Source organism: Colletotrichum fructicola (assembly GCF_000319635.2).
Source record: "Colletotrichum fructicola Nara gc5 chromosome Unknown KSG_Nara_v1_contig11, whole genome shotgun sequence".
NCBI lineage: Eukaryota > Fungi > Ascomycota > Sordariomycetes > Glomerellales > Glomerellaceae > Colletotrichum > Colletotrichum fructicola.
Window position 1 is genome coordinate 719,623 of NW_027094061.1, and position 15,301 is coordinate 734,923.

General features: G+C 50.0%; 6 protein-coding genes across 6 annotated transcripts; 3 read left to right on the plus strand and 3 right to left on the minus strand.

The window, feature by feature from the left end:
* Positions 1-590: 590 nt before the first annotated feature.
* CGGC5_v016741 (uncharacterized protein) lies at positions 591-1,715 on the plus strand (the record flags this gene model as incomplete). The annotated part of the gene is made up of 1 exon (XM_032037348.1): positions 591-1,715. The coding sequence occupies one exon, from the start codon at positions 591-593 to the stop codon at positions 1,713-1,715; it is 1,125 nt and encodes a 374-aa protein (XP_031884067.1).
* A 1,589-nt stretch (positions 1,716-3,304) lies between these two features.
* On the plus strand, positions 3,305-5,378 carry cocE-6 (Cocaine esterase; the record flags this gene model as incomplete). Its single annotated transcript, XM_032037349.1, has 5 exons — positions 3,305-3,593; positions 3,647-3,812; positions 3,904-4,359; positions 4,413-4,566; positions 4,635-5,378. The coding sequence occupies 5 exons, from the start codon at positions 3,305-3,307 to the stop codon at positions 5,376-5,378; spliced, it is 1,809 nt and encodes a 602-aa protein (XP_031884066.1).
* Positions 5,379-8,297: 2,919 nt separating this feature from the next.
* OpS4-7 (FAD-dependent monooxygenase OpS4) lies at positions 8,298-9,885 on the minus strand (the record flags this gene model as incomplete). Its single annotated transcript, XM_032037351.1, has 6 exons — positions 8,298-8,626; positions 8,680-9,130; positions 9,198-9,278; positions 9,363-9,515; positions 9,570-9,740; positions 9,799-9,885. The coding sequence occupies 6 exons, from the start codon at positions 9,883-9,885 to the stop codon at positions 8,298-8,300; spliced, it is 1,272 nt and encodes a 423-aa protein (XP_031883758.1).
* A 603-nt stretch (positions 9,886-10,488) lies between these two features.
* On the plus strand, positions 10,489-11,008 carry CGGC5_v016744 (uncharacterized protein; the record flags this gene model as incomplete). The annotated part of the gene is made up of 3 exons (XM_066153564.1): positions 10,489-10,594; positions 10,651-10,909; positions 10,969-11,008. 3 exons carry the CDS (start codon positions 10,489-10,491, stop codon positions 11,006-11,008), a joined length of 405 nt encoding a protein of 134 aa, XP_066006892.1.
* Positions 11,009-11,667: 659 nt separating this feature from the next.
* Positions 11,668-12,248, minus strand: CGGC5_v016745 (uncharacterized protein; the record flags this gene model as incomplete). The annotated part of the gene is made up of 2 exons (XM_032037352.1): positions 11,668-11,808; positions 11,859-12,248. The coding sequence occupies 2 exons, from the start codon at positions 12,246-12,248 to the stop codon at positions 11,668-11,670; spliced, it is 531 nt and encodes a 176-aa protein (XP_031883849.1).
* Positions 12,249-13,222: 974 nt separating this feature from the next.
* CGGC5_v016746 (uncharacterized protein) lies at positions 13,223-14,641 on the minus strand (the record flags this gene model as incomplete). The annotated part of the gene is made up of 4 exons (XM_032037353.1): positions 13,223-13,388; positions 13,450-13,566; positions 13,630-14,434; positions 14,491-14,641. The coding sequence occupies 4 exons, from the start codon at positions 14,639-14,641 to the stop codon at positions 13,223-13,225; spliced, it is 1,239 nt and encodes a 412-aa protein (XP_031883848.1).
* Between the last annotated feature and the right edge of the window lie 660 nt (positions 14,642-15,301).

A 15,301-nucleotide genomic window follows, 5' to 3' on the forward strand; every position in this document is an offset into this window, starting at 1 on the left:
GAGGGGACGATGAAGAAGGAAACCCGCGGATTAAATTTCCATTTATCCCTCGCAACAGGAGTCAGAACTGCGCTTGAGACCTGCCTGGCTGGCCCCCTCGAGGCCAACCGCAGCCAGCCTATCAGCTTGGCCACCTGTTTCGCAGATAGACTCGAAAGCTAGCTGTATCAATGAAAAGCATCTAATTAGACCGGCTTAGCTGGACAGTCAGATTCCAAGACCGGCTGAGGGCAGTTTGAGAATAGCGATTCCGCCTCATTGGCTCCGACTGACTGCAGCGGAGTTGGGTGGAGTGCATTCTGCGGGCCTCGGACATGGCGGATCTAACTACTGCCTAAACAGGTAATCGACACAGCCGACGAACTCACCGATGCACCACATACGGGCACAGGAGCTGATGATCGGGACACAATGATGCAGATGAATAAGCTGTCTAGTCATTGGCGTGACTGGCGGGATTTTTTTTGAAGTCCGAAAGCTCAATATAAAGAAGCTGCTTGTAAGTCTCAGTAGCCCGCGTGTCCTGAGTAGCCTGTCCTCAGCAGGTACTGAATCCTGCCTCTACACCTACATCATCACCATCTTTCACAATGTCAGACCTTACCATCCCCGAAAACACCACAGCGCTCGTTCTCCCCGCATTCAACGAGCTGCTCAATTTGGAAAAGACCCCGACACCAAAGACCACACCTGTCGGGTCGGTCCTGGTCCGCGTTCTGAGCACTTCCGTCCGGCCACACAACCGGGCTGGCTTTTCAGGAAACAGTCCACTCTCCCTCCCCGTCCCATACAACCCGGGAGACACCGGCGTCGGACGCGTCCTCGCTGTCGGCCCCGATGCGGTAGCCATCAAGCCGGGCCAGCTCGTGTATCTCAGCGGCTTTTACCTCGCACGAGACGACCCGGAGGGCACCCGAGTTCTCACCGGCCTTCATGACGGCTTTGGCGAACCAGGCCAGGCTAAGCTGTTCAAGCACCTGGGCGGGCTTTGGAGAGATGTGGCCACAGTCCCACTGGAGAACGCCATCCCCCTCAACGAGAAGCTTCTGGTTGATGAGCTGGGCTACTCTTTTGGAGATCTCAACTACATCCAGCGTCTTTCTGTCGCCTACGGCGGCGTCAGCGCTGCCGATCTCCGCGCCGGGGAGGCTGTCATCGTGGCACCGGCCACAGGTCACTTTTCCGGCGCCGTGGCCGAGGTTGCCGCCCAGATCGGCTGCAAGGTCATCGCGCTCTCTCGATCGGCCTCCAAGTTAGAACCGCTCACGACCCGCTATCCCCGCATCACCGCCCTGGAGCTTAGCGGCGATGAAATGAAGGATGTTGCGGCCATCCGAGCGTTTGCTCCCGGTGGTGCGGATGCCTATATCGACGTTGCGCCGCCTTCTGCCACGGCTTCACCCCATCACCTGACGGTGTCTCTGGGCTCTCTCCGCTCGTTCGGCCGCGCCGTTTTCCTTGGCGCGATGTTCGATGTAAAGATCAACTACATGAGCCTGATGGTTCGTAACATCATCATCAAGGGACAGTACATGTATACTCGCACGGAGCTCGTATCTCTGGTCAAGATGGTCGAGGCTGGGGTAATCAAGCTAGGCAAAGATGCTGGGCATCAGATTGTCAACAGGGGATTTTCACTAGAAGAGTGGGAGGAAGCTGTCACTATTGCGGAGAAGGCTACCAGTTGGGGACAGCAAGTCCTGATCTACCCCTAGGAGTATTACATAGTCCGATGTGTATCTTGCCAACGACATTCTTGTCCGCCCCCTGCATCGGAAGCCAATGTGAACTGTTGACCTAAGTACACGCCACGACTGGCCGGGTTTGCGGGAACAAAAAGGATTCCACTCTCGATAGAAAATGGGGACACAGAGCGCTGAGAGCGGATACAGAACGGAAATAACCTCATTTAACCTCACGCAATTTACCATTATTTAGCTGGCAATGCCTTGAACGTCGCCAAGATGCAGGCGGTGGCGCAACGCAATCGATGTCACTGCCACTGCCAACTCGAAAAGCCCATTTTTCAAAATATTCCTGATGCCGTGATACATGTCACTTCCAACTACTTTGGATGCCAAGCTGGCACCGCCAATGAGAATGTTTTACGGGCCGATCAAAAGGCCTCGTATGGCTAAGAAAGACGATTGGTTTTGGTGATGGGAACCTCGATGTTGCGGCCTAGTCGTTACTCCGCAAAGGGAAGTGGACTCGAATTTTGATGCCGCATCCAGCCAAAACAGTAAGAGCGCCCTCAATCACCCAGTGAGTAGAAGAAGGATTAGTTGCTGACGTTGTACTTACCTCCATCATGAGTGGGGTCGGGAGAGTATCGCACATGCCGACCGCCATGGCAGACATATTTGGCAACTGCACAACGCGCAGGCCTTCACGATGGGCTATTACCTGCCTACACACGCTTGCCGCACAGCTTCTCAGTATCTGGAAGTTATAATTCCCATTGCAGGGAATGAAATAGAAGGTATCCAATTTTGCATCCGTATCGGCTCAGTTTCGCGTGTGTACTACACAAAGCGTTGTCGAGTTGGCGGCGTTTTGGTACCCCAAATTTGTATCAAATTGGCGAAGATAACATGGCTCACAAACCTTCACTGTACCTGTGGCGAAGGAGCAACGAGAGTGCATAATAAAGTCCATTTCGCGAAATGCTCCCCTTTTACCATTCAACTCAAAGCCAAAGTAGAAGGCTCTGAGTGTTGCCCCAAATCTTCCTCGGACGCCTTCTGAGTTTCTGAGTTGTCCTACTCGTCAATTTATAACAACCCTCATACTACCAAAAATTCGCGATCTTGACAGGCCTCCAACCACACCCAAAGGAATTTCTCAGTACACGCCCTCTACTAACACGTTCGAATTCTAGCCGCTCAGTCGACAGGTGTGATTGAATGCTGTAACCAGCTCCACCCAAAAGCGCCTGTCGCTTGAAACGAAAGTCCTATCGCCGTTGTGGAGCCGAGCCGATACGTGAGTCTTTCGTCAGATGAACCGGCGCTATGTCCACGACGCCGGAATCCCCGGATGGAGCGGGCATCAGAAAGTTGTGACCATGACAGGGTTGGTCCGGCTCCACAGATGATTGCAACGCCCCAGGAAATGCAGTTCGGTTCTTGAACAGCCATAAGTGAATGGAGGAATTGGATATTAGTTGCACGAATCGGCTGCTTTAACAAAGACACGTATAATGCGAGTAGTTGTATTATTCAACATTTCCATCTCAGTCTCCTAGTCTGAATTTCCCATCTCCAAAATCTGCTCAATTATCTATTCCCAGGCGAATTTCAGCATGTCTCTCCAAATAGCAGGGTTCAACGTTGAAGTCAAGCCAAGCGTGCCTCCTGAACATGAGGCTGCGGGTGTTTATGACGAATTCAACCCGTCGACTCGGAAGCTGCCCAAAGAACACCGCCGAACAGTAGAGAATAAGGCCTTTGAGGTCGATACAATCTTCGAAAAAGATGTTGCAATGCCAATGAGAGACGACATCAAGCTCTACTGTGACGTTTTCCGTCCCGACACTGCGGAGAAGGTGCCGGCAATTCTCATCTGGAGCCCCTACGGCAAGTCGGGCAATGGTAAGAGCGACCTGTTCTCGGTACAAGAAGTCTATTGCTAAGATTCCGAATAGGTCCCCATGGTTTAAGTATGCTAGCCGGCCGTTTCGGGGTTCCAATGTCAGAAGTCTCTGGCTACGAAAAGTTCGAAGGTTTAGACCCCGCAACATGGACTGCGAGAGGCTATGCCATTGTAAATGTAGACCTCCGAGGTTCTTGGGATTCCGAGGGCGTTACACCGTGAGTAGCTTGCCCTTCCTTTCAACTTTCCCTCGTCTTTGTCCGCCATCAAATATTCCCCGGTGTACCAAACTGACTTCAGTTATCAAAGATGGCTGGGAGATCAAGATGGCAAAGATGGGTACGACGCAGTCGAGTACATCGCCAAGCTCGACTGGTGCACGGGCAAGGTTGCTTTTGGAGGCAACAGCTGGCTCGCCATGGTACAGTGGGTAATCGCAGCCCGGCGACCACCATCGTTAGCCGCGATTGCGCCATGGGAAGGGAACTCGGACTTTTATCGAGATACCCTTTGCCGAGGCGGAGTACCGTACCCATATGATGCCATGTGGGGATTATTACAAGACACCATGGTTGGTCGCATGGGAACGGAGGCTCCCATCCCTATGCTGGAAAAGTATCCGTTATACAACGACTACTGGGAAGATAAGAGAGCGAAGTTGGAGAACATCGACGTGCCTACCTATGTTTTGGCGAGCTACTCCAGCGCCCTCCACACCACCGGTTCGATTCGAGGGTACAACCACATTTCGTCGAAGGACAAGTGGTAAGTACGGAGACTGTCTGGCCTGTGGAGTGCATTACTGAACAGTTACGCAGGCTTCGGATTCACCCTAAGCAGGAATGGTCGGATTTGTATGACCCAGAGAACGTCAATGACTTGACAAAGTTCTACGACTACTTCGTCAAAGGGAAGGAAAACGATTGGAGAAGTACGCCTTCTGTGCGGGTTTCACTGCTAGGTTTCAACAAAGTAAGTTTTGGAAGACATTTGAGGGCCTTCAATCGTAGAAGATTGCCAGATCTGACTAGAACGTGCAGCCTAATGTTGTCAATATTCCTTTTCCGTCATACCCAATCCCAGAGTCTGCCATTGCACGGACTAAGCTCTACCTGGGACATGACAAAAAGCTCGAACTAGTGCCATCCAAAAGTACCGGGACTGCATCATATGACGCAACCTTTGCTCCCAAGAATGGACCTCTCCAGGGCGATGAGGAGCTATTCTTCAGTTACAAGTTTACCAAGGAGACTTGGCTGCTTGGGTATTCGTGGATTGTCCTCAACATAACCAACGAAAGTCAAGACGACATCGACGTCTTTGTGCAACTCGGAAAATCCGATGTCTCTGGCCAGCAGCTCATCAACATGAACGTACCCTTGGAGGATTTGGTACCGCCTGCCAAGAGCCCCTCTGAGGTGGCGGACTCATGCTTCCTGAAGTATCTTGGGCCAACTGGGGCCCTCCGAGGAAGTCATGCAGTCACCAAAGTGAAGAACACCAATAAGTTCAGCGAAGACTGGCCCGAGTACACCAACACTTCGAGAAAAGCCATTCCTGCTGGTACAGTCACCAAACTCGAGATTCCGATTTGGCCGACGGGAATAATCTACGGCCCTGGGGAGTCGTTGACTCTCAAGGTCTCCGGACATTACATGAGCTATATGGAGTTTCCTCACTTGTATGGCGCCTCTCATCGGAATAAGGGACGCCATACTATTCACTTTGGTGGTGAAACTAAAAGTTGTCTTGTTCTGCCATTAACGGATCCGATCTCTAAGTAGGCATATATACTTGAAATGAATGAGACTTTTACCCCTGCGATTGTTCATTAGGTAGCTGAAGCTCGTCGCAAGACGCACTTTCAATCAACAGTGTATATTTTGAGCGATCCCGTCATTGGATGAACGAGTGTCGAGCTTCGAATCAACCCTCATTGATTGGTTTCCGCATCTCACATATCGAAATCGATATTCTTTGCGTCAAGAAGTCAATGGACTGTAGTGTTGAATGCTGTCTCGATACTAGTAAGAAGAAATGATCCATGACTGTAAATGGGTAAGTTTCCCGTACCTGTTGTAGTCAGACGGCCCATATATAAGGTATTATCCAGAGTTACCAAGAGACATCTCATTGAAACAAAACTTTCTTAATTACAAGTATTTAGATCATAGATTGAATAGCAGAAATTCCCAGGATGCTTCGAAGCGTGTGTTGCACTACCCTCTTATGATTGTCTTGTCTCGCGATTGCCCTCCATGCGATAAAGCCATCGGGCCGGATAAGAATGGCTTGACCAGCTCGTAATCTACACTTCTCCTCGACCAATCCAGATGCGTCTCTATATGGGGCAGATTGCGCGTTCAAGACAGCAACGTCGATCTCAACTGTCTTAATCCTTTTCGCCGCTGCGACCCACGGTGAATCCGGCTGAGTAGTGACCACCAAGAAGTTCTTTCGGACAAGATCCAATGTCGAGATTTGTCTACCCGGTATTCCAACGTCTTCCAAGAAAACATGAGGAAATCTTGAACCAGGGAAAGCCGTTGGGTAGTGCGGATCATCGTAAAGTTCATCGGGCTGATGATAGCTCTCCTCATGGACGAATGCCCCACTTGAATAGCGGTATCCCAGCTCCACTGAGACGTCAGAAGCCTCTGGCGCCGGTGGTTGTTGGAGTGCGACCCGATTCTGAAAGCGAGCAGTTGCTTGATTGACGGTAAATTCGTCAATGAATTGCCTCTCTTTGTTGTATGAGTCCAGGAGCGAGGATGAGGCCCTTCCTGTCACGACGTAGGCCAGTTTCCAAGCTAAATTGTGAGCATCCTATATGCGCATGTGTCAGATTTTGGAACTCATTCAAATTAAGATGCTTACCGCAATACCCGTATTTCCCCCCAGCCCTCCGGTCGGTGGCATAACGTGAGCAGAGTCTCCAGCGAGGAACACGGGGCCGGTTTTACTAGCCATTCGATCGGCAGTATAAGACGCCATTGTCCAATAATTCACAGTATGCATGTCGACGAAGACCTCATCCGGTCGAAGCTCCGCGCAGTCGTAAAAGCCTTTTCTGGCTTGCTCGACAGTCACACTGCCAGGAGGAAAGTCTGACCTCTCGCCAACGCTGTTTACCATCAGAAGGCCTTGTCTGCCCCCATCATCTAAACGAAACCACCGTTGATTTTATCATTAGCGACGTAAACGACGCCATGAACCAATCTTTCTTTGACAAAAGGGCCTAGATCAGATCTGAAACCAGCACTGAAGCTGTTGCGCAGAACGCCTGGCCCTTCCCACCTGATGCCTTCTTTATGACGAGACGGACTCCGGTGGCCATCGCATGCAACTAAGTATGGTGTCTTGTACTTCCTTATCTCGTTCGTCTTATGGTTCTTGACAACGACGATAACACCATCTTTGTCCTCCTCATAGCAGAGGACCTCTTGGCTGTAAAGCTGAGTACTGCCGAAATCACTCGCATGCGAACCAAGGATGGGTTTAAACATGCTCTGCGCCATCCAGATCCAAGAAGACGGCGTGATTTGCTTCGTGATATCTGGGTCGTGCTTCTGGAGTACTTGAATGACATTGCCACCTACGAGCTTGTCTGCAAGAAGCATCCCGGCATTTGAATCAAATTGCTGACTGCTTTGCTCGCGGGCAAAGTTTTCCAGCCCGATCTGTCGTAGGATTTCGCAAGTCCGGAAACTTAGCCCCGCTGCGCGAGGTTGAGAACTCTCGGACGCATGTCGATCAAAAGAGACCGATTTGATCCTGGCAATGATTAGCTCCTGGTTGAACACGAGAATCACAATCGCAGTTTATCACCCATGGTATCCCAACAGCAAGCCCAGCGCCTTTCCCACCATGCTCGACCCGATTATGATTACGGGCCATTCTTCTTTCTCTTGAGGTATGCTGGAATGATCCATATCGATAAATCGATCCCTCTGTAGGTTCCCCTGAGAAAAGGTATCATCTTGTTGCTCGAAGGCGTTGGCCATGATTGCACTCTCAAATTGTTGCGTTATTAATTGGGATCGCATGAGTCGTTGAAGCCGCTAGGGACGAAGTCTTTCTCGGATTTCAGCCTTTGCTTTCAGAAATTAGCATGAGACGATTCCTATCAACATAGAAGGCACACCCAAACGTAAAGGCCGCTATCTCACCGCGGTATTGGAGAATTGCAATGGCTTCACCAGGCTACCTCGGAACACTGCATTCCGTCGGTCGGGCCGGGGTGGAGTGCCGATGTCCCCACCTCTGTCGGACTGACAGCGGCCCCACGGCAAGGGCGAGATCAAAGCGAGTCCCCCAGCGCCTATTCTGGCTCAATTGGTTCAGTAGTTCGGCTCCGGCTGTGGTGACGATGTCTCTAAGCTGCCACATCAGTATGATCTGTAGGATTCACTATTGACGCATGTTGAAATGCGCGCCTACGGATGATATCTTATGGTACCAATGAGTTCAAGAAGCATCAAGCATTGCGAATCTTAAATAAAATAAATTATCCTTTTGGTTTGGGGAGATAATTCAGAATGAGAGTATTTCAAGTCCTTCACACCATGAATTCGGATTCAAGGAGTCAAATTTTAACGAGAGAGCCTTAAGAAGTAAAACCCATAGCGAAGTGGTTCCAGAAATGTGTGTTACGCTACAAACTTCTCACTCATGATCATAATTATGCGAAAAGTCGACCAAATTCAAAGCCTAGCAGAAGGTCCAAAGCTCGCTCCCAAATCTTCTTCCAAAGCCCTCCGAGCCTCGAGCGTGGCGTACGAACTCCACGTATACTCAAACATGTTTTTTGGGAGGCGAGCATCGGGGACGTATCGTTGGAGCTCTGGCATCTTCTCGGCACGCCTATCGTCACTGGTGCTTGACATGACCATGACAGTGATTGTGCGCGCATATCTGACCTTGTTGAACAGCTGTAGTCTTCGGTTGACCTGACTGGACAAGGTGTCGTATGGCAATAGGGCACCCAAAGCCGCGCCGTCTTCAAGCGCTTGTGCGCCACCCTGGCCTTGATCTGCGTTTTACCATCAGCAAAGTCTCAATAATGAAAGCTGTGACGAGACATACGAGGAAGCATTGGATGGGCTGCATCACCAACCAAGACTGTCTTGCCTCGGTAAAATGTCTTCGGGGGCTCACGCGTTGCCAGACTCCAGAGTTTCAAATCTTCTCCCAGGCGGCACATCTCAATCAGCTCCGGTCCAAAGCCTTGGTATGTGTGCAGCAAATCCTCCATATTGCCCCCCGAGAGCCAGGAAGATTCGGTCTCTAGACTGTCGTTCTCAGCAGGATGGATGGCGACAACATTGAGGAGAGTTTTGGATCGGCAGGGATAAACAACCAAGCGACGATCGGCTCCCAGAAAGACATGTTGATCATCCAGACCCAAATCCTCGAAGAAAGGCCTCGCTAGAGGGCTAGCGTTGATCTTGTCCATTGAGACTAAGAATCGAAAGGTATTCTGTCCTGTAGACTTGCGCTTCGGCTGCTCTAGCGTCACCGCAGAAACGACTTTCGACTGATCGTTGGGATATGCGTCAGTGATCATTCCAAAACGGAACGCGCAAAGTGGCCTCGAAACGCACGTGTACCCCATCAGCACCGATAAGTAGATCTGCCCTGTACCTGGTGCCATCTTCCAAGAGAATTTCGGCATTTTCGGAATCCTATGCGTCGAAAGCATGGTTAGCTATGCAAATACCGAGAGGACAAGAAACAATCGGCAGGCAAGAGGAGGCGATGAAACTTACAGCCCATACAACACGGCTGTGAAGATTAATATTGAGGTTTTGCCCGTAGGGCTCAGTATCAGCTAGCTTCCGAAGGGTATTGTGCAAATCGACTCGGTGAGTCAAGAGCCACTCGTCACGAATATTGAGCTTTTGATGCATATCCTTAGTGGCCTACGAACGTTCACGTTTCTTAGCTCTTCCTACACGTTACAACTGAAAACTTACAATGGCGACGAATCTGAAGTTGCCCGACTTATCGTAAGTCGTGATGCTGTTGCAGTAAACGTAATTCAGATCGTCAAAATCGCATCCCCATCCTTTCAATACTCGAGAGCCGTTTGGCGGAAGGTGGATCGCAGCACCTATCTCGTTGAGAAACGTGGATTGCTCGAAGAGCTTGTAGTCACGTTATTATCATCATTATGACTCAACACTGGAGGAATACACTACATACCTCAACATGATGGCCTTGACGCGTCAAAGAGATAGCGCATGCAAGACCCCCAATTCCAGCCCCGACAACGATGATGTTAAGAGGCATTGTGATGTTCGACGTAGGAACTCTCTCGGAGTGAGAACTTGGCAAGTGAAATCACAGCTTTGGGTGAGAAAGAAGAAAATTTGGCCTTGTATAGCACTTACACGTATGCACCTGAGCGAGACCGTGCGTACTAAGTATTCTTCTTAGGTTATAGGGAATGGTGTGTAACTCCTATTGCTATGCCATTTGGAAGGCTTACTCTCGCCCTGCCAAACCTATTGCATGTCTTCCAAGTCTTCAGCGCGTCGTTCCGTAGACTAACTTGCAGTGGCAGAGCTGAGTGGGCGGTGAGCATAAGCCGCTCGGCCCCGCTACTTCACCTCTCTTGGATACTCGAGTGCCAACGACCCCCGCTCGGCATCCCCACAAAGCCGATGATATCACATTTACCCGACGAGGCCTGAGATGTCGCCATTGGAAAGTGTGAGCGGCATCCACAGCTAACCTGAGAAGTTTTGCTGACTTCAAAACCGCAGCAGGCAGACCTTTCGTCTGCTTTAGACAAACTTTGGCGTTTGAAACCTGCGCCTCAGCTTCTTGAATTGGTATCAACCAAGATTTCGACCATACCCAAGAATCCCATTCTCAACTCCACTGTCCAAAATGGTTACAGAAAAAGAAATCACGACGATGTTCGAGCCGCTTGCCAAAGGCGACATGGCATCCTTCCTTGCCAACATAGAGCCTGATGTGGACTGGACGGTGAAAGGTTATTGCCCAAGCGTACTTCAAGTACAGAGATGATTCTCTAACAAGGATTCAAAGGAGCGCATTGTGAGATATCCGGTCACTATAAATCTCTAGCGGCATTTCAAGAGGGAACAAAGCCTTTATCCGCAACTTGGGCCGGGCCACTGCACCTTGAGGTGCAGAACATTATTCTTAGTGGGAACCAGGCGGCTGTAGAGCTGAAAGCAGTCAAAACTCGGATCAAGAATGGACAGCCGTTCCCCAACGAGTATACTTGGATCCTTGGCTTTAATGAGAAAGGCAAAGTCGCAACTGTACGGGCGTATATGGATACGTAAGTAGACCCAAGCTGTATGCGTCCGATGGTGTTGTGCTGCTGACTGTTCCTCACAGGGATCTTGTAACCCGTGTAATTGACTCTATGGCTTCCTGAGAGAAGCCCAGTCGGATCAAGAGTCTTGTGATGAGACTGGGACGTGTGGCCAGTGTAATTGACTGTGCATATACTCAGTCCTGTGTGCCAGAAATAGATGAAATATGACTGATGCACCCTGTCTCTCTCTCCCTCTCTCACGATTCTGCTTCAGACTTCAAAAGTTACTAGATCCTCTCAAGGCCACCTTCAACCACACTAGGCATCTTTAAATGATCCGTTTGTCATGATCTAGTGAATTTCGGGTTGGTTCAATGTAATGTCACCTCCGGTGCGACTTGGGTATCCGCTTCCCGAGGCTGATGGGCAGCGCCCCAAGGCCAAAATGTGTCTTTCGCAACAAGCGCATGTCGTTCTTGAGATGGAAGAGCTGGAGGCGTGATAATCACCCATAGAACCTCCGACAGGCCATCGGTCCGGCCAAGTGTTTGGGAATTGTACTAGTGACACAGCACCACCCTAGCAGGATAACGTGATCACGGAAGTGGTACTCATGTAGGCTCCTACGCGATTACCCAGGACAGCAGCTAGACTGGGTACCATTTTCATGAAACCATATGGCAAACGATTTCCTATGTGCTTATGTGGAAGACTATTCCACTCGTCGAATTAACATTGGCCAGTCTCATTCTGCTATTTATTGCTCTACGCTCACATTCCTATCCTCTCTTGGGCAACAGCTCGGCAGGCACTCCCTTCTCCGTAACATCCACGCCATCTTTGGTTGTCTTTTGTCCTGGGAGGAGGACGAATATGATGCGAGCAGGCTTATCTGACACATTGTTCCATTGGTGCATTGTCTTTGGCATTCGATTAGCAACACGTCAAACACCGCAAATGGATAACCTACTGCCTGTTGAACGACAATATCTCCCGCCCGTAAGCTAGTTCGTGATCCGTCTTCAAGCAGTAGCTCTAGCTCACCCTCCATGACTATCCCGTAGTCAAGAGAAGCTGTTCTGTGGTTGTGTCCCTGAGAATGCGGAGGAAACTCGACCGCGCGGATTAAAGATCCGTGGGTGTAGATGATCGGCACGGCGTCGGGTTTTTCGCCCTGGTACTCGGCGGGATACTCTTGGTTTTTCCATATAGTGACGGCCTGGCTGCCCCACCCATCCTCGAACTGAAGCTCCTCATTTATCAGGATCGAGGACTTCTCGTTCTTGTGGTGGGTTACAATACGCCGGAAAGGAGTCTGGGCTTTGTTTTCCATTGTTCCGATGTATGGCCAAAATCCCATTTTGTTGATATGATAGTTTGACCTTGGTGTTGATATCAGGAATCTGGGACAGGATGTCTTGCTGTCGTGTGCAGCGCTTCCGTACTTCTTGGTGTAGGAGTCACTAATATGGGCAGGATGTGTTTGGATATGGGTCACTTCCACTTATTCTAGAGCGATGAACACCTCGAAAGGATGTTGGATCAGTCGAAACCGTACCAGACCTATTCCTTTCTCAGCTCGGCTCCCCACACGGCACCGCCGGCACGTTCTACTAAGCACTGGGGAGTGCATCAATAGCGAAACAGGTGACATCTGGATTGATAAGGTTGAGATGCATGAAATGCCGCCGCCGCCCCGCATGTATCAGTGTGGGGGTTATACAGACTATTGGGGTTGACTTGTTGACGCTGCGATAATGTTGAGGATGATTGGTATTTAGCTACCGTGGATTTGAGTTCTCAAAAGTTGCTACATATTCTATCTCATTTGACCTGATTCGGACAATGCCAGTTACGCTCGATATTCACAAGAGTTACTACATTTCCTGCGCTCAGGGGCCTATGCAGTTGGGAAGAGGATAGACATTTCGCGTTTTACATTTGCAATGTTCAGTAACCATACTGCCCTTGCTACATATCAACCAAAAGGCTGCGGTCGTACATTTTACGGCCGCTTGAAAGAATTCTGAATAACACGCCGAACAGCTACTGAAGCTCCAGTGATTGTAAGCAATCCAATAGCTAAGCCTATGAGTAGGCCTCGCTCAAAGTAACTAAGACGTCCACCTTTCGGTTGTTTGATCTTTCCTAGCGGCAGAGTGTGAGCGAGCACTGGCCACAGCACATTCCGTCCTGATGATGGTTTCGGCGAAGCCTTTGGGGACCCCTGCTGAATCGGCTTATTGAAAGAAAAGGCCTCGGGGGAGTACCAAATTTTGTCTGATTTCGATTGCGATGAAGGCGATGTTTCGAAAACTGGATGGACAGGTTAGATTAGAAAGTCCTGCCGATCGTTTTGAGGTCGATCTTGATCTTACCTAGGGACCACTCAGGCACTTCGTTGACACAGACCTGCAGCGTCTTTACGAATGAGCCGACGTAGAGACCGGCTTTACCGTCGCCAAAAGCATATACTATCTCTGAGGGCCCAGCTTTATTCCTGTATCTAAAAGTCAGCAGAGGCATAGGAGTCTCCTTGGAATAATTGGTTTTCAACTTACAGCTTATTCAAGATGTCGATGCCATGATCCATGCTACTGATTGGAATGAGCAGAATTCCACGATCGCTCATAGCCATCGACTGAGCCACGGCACCAATGCTGTCTACTGTAATGGAGCTAAGAGTCGCAGGGTTAGCTATACTGGTGTGGAAGTGAAAGCTCTGGGATGGGTGCACTCACTCTGAAGATTCTAGAGCAATCACTGAAGCGAAGGTTTCGTGGCTGATTGCCTTGTTCACTAAAGAGGGGAAGACTGTTTGAAGGAGTTTGCAAAGCTGTGGCGTGCTCTGCCAATCTTTGGCAACCTCGAGGCGGCGAATCGAGGCTGGGCCAGCTCGAACAAGGTAGCTCTCTAGGTCTTTCGCCTTCGATTCGTCTACGAAGCAAAGTCGAGGTACTCTGGAAGGATTATGACGAAGCGCACAGAGTACTGCGTGGTAAAGATGTTTTGCGACTGCCTCGACGTCACGCGTGCTGCGATCCACAAAGACCGCAGGAAATCCAGTTGCTGGTGAATGGACTCTGATGGTGGGATTGGTTATGAAGAGCCCATTCCGCAGATCATTCCAGTGACTCGAATTCTGGAGGACAGCAACCTCGAAGCGCATCGAACAAAGTTGCTCACGAGTATCGCTAGAATCGTCGGGGGCAATTGCCACGGCTTCAACATCCAGACTTGCTGAAATGATTCTTCGCAGCTCCGTATTGAGAATAGGGAGCCCAGAAAGAGCCAGGACCAACACAGCACTACCAGCTGCTACGGCGGCAGCTAGCGGAATTAGGGTGCTTGCAATCGGTACAAACGGATTTGCGTCGATCAAAGTCGGGCCAAGAGGAACGCTATTATCCATGTTACTGGAACCTTTTCTCACCGCGGCTTCTTTCGTGAGCGTCGCTGGGAAGTCAAGGGCATCGTAATGGTGTTTGATATTTTCGAGAACCAGTTGAAGCTCTGCAGCCGCGCTTTCTTCGCTGGACTTCAATTCTGCGGGCAAAGCAACGTCAATAGTCTGGGAAATGAAAGTTCTAGATTTCAGCTACCTTGCATCATGGTTGCGATCAGTTGTTTGGACGACTTTTTGACGTTGCCGTGTAATAGGGCAAGCTGCTTTTGGCGCTCGAGAACATTTTCAAGCCGCCCCTCAGTCCACGCTGCGTGGACAGCGCTGTACAAATTCGCGACTGACGCCATGGTGTGAAAGATGCTAAGTTCTTGCTGTTTTTCAAGATGTTTCTCGATACATCGTACAAAAAGGATATCTTGTGCAGCTTTTGTGATGTCACTGTTGGGAGTATCGGCAAGCTCACACAGAGAGAGATCGGCTCGGCTCCACGCGCCGCCCAGGCGACTATGGGAACCGTGCGGAAACAACACCGGGTAGTGCAAGTCTACTAAAGTAAATTGGACTGGTCCAAGAAAATGACAACACGACGCCACCCGCATCTCCCAACATTGTCTCTTGTTATATGTTCGACGATCTGAAATTGAAGTCCATTGTTTCGGCGCCTCTTTGGACATCAGTCGTGTCCTTCCTTCATATGATCCAGCATGGGCAGTCTACCAGCGGAAAAGGGTATGGCGCAGAAGGACTTGTCCTCACCTAAACATGATTTACTGACCTCGTGTGCCCAACAGCACCCACTCCGGTGTTCCTCTTCGCCCATGGATCAACAATGATGCTTGGTGAAGATTCTGAACCAGCTCATATATGGGAAAGTGTCGGCGACGAGGTTTTGAGGCGTGGGATCGAAAGAATCGTAATCATGGTAATATCTCCGATCCCAAACGTGCGCTGCGGCTGACATATGTCTACGCATACTACAGGGAGCGCATTGGGATGCTCCTGGTGAT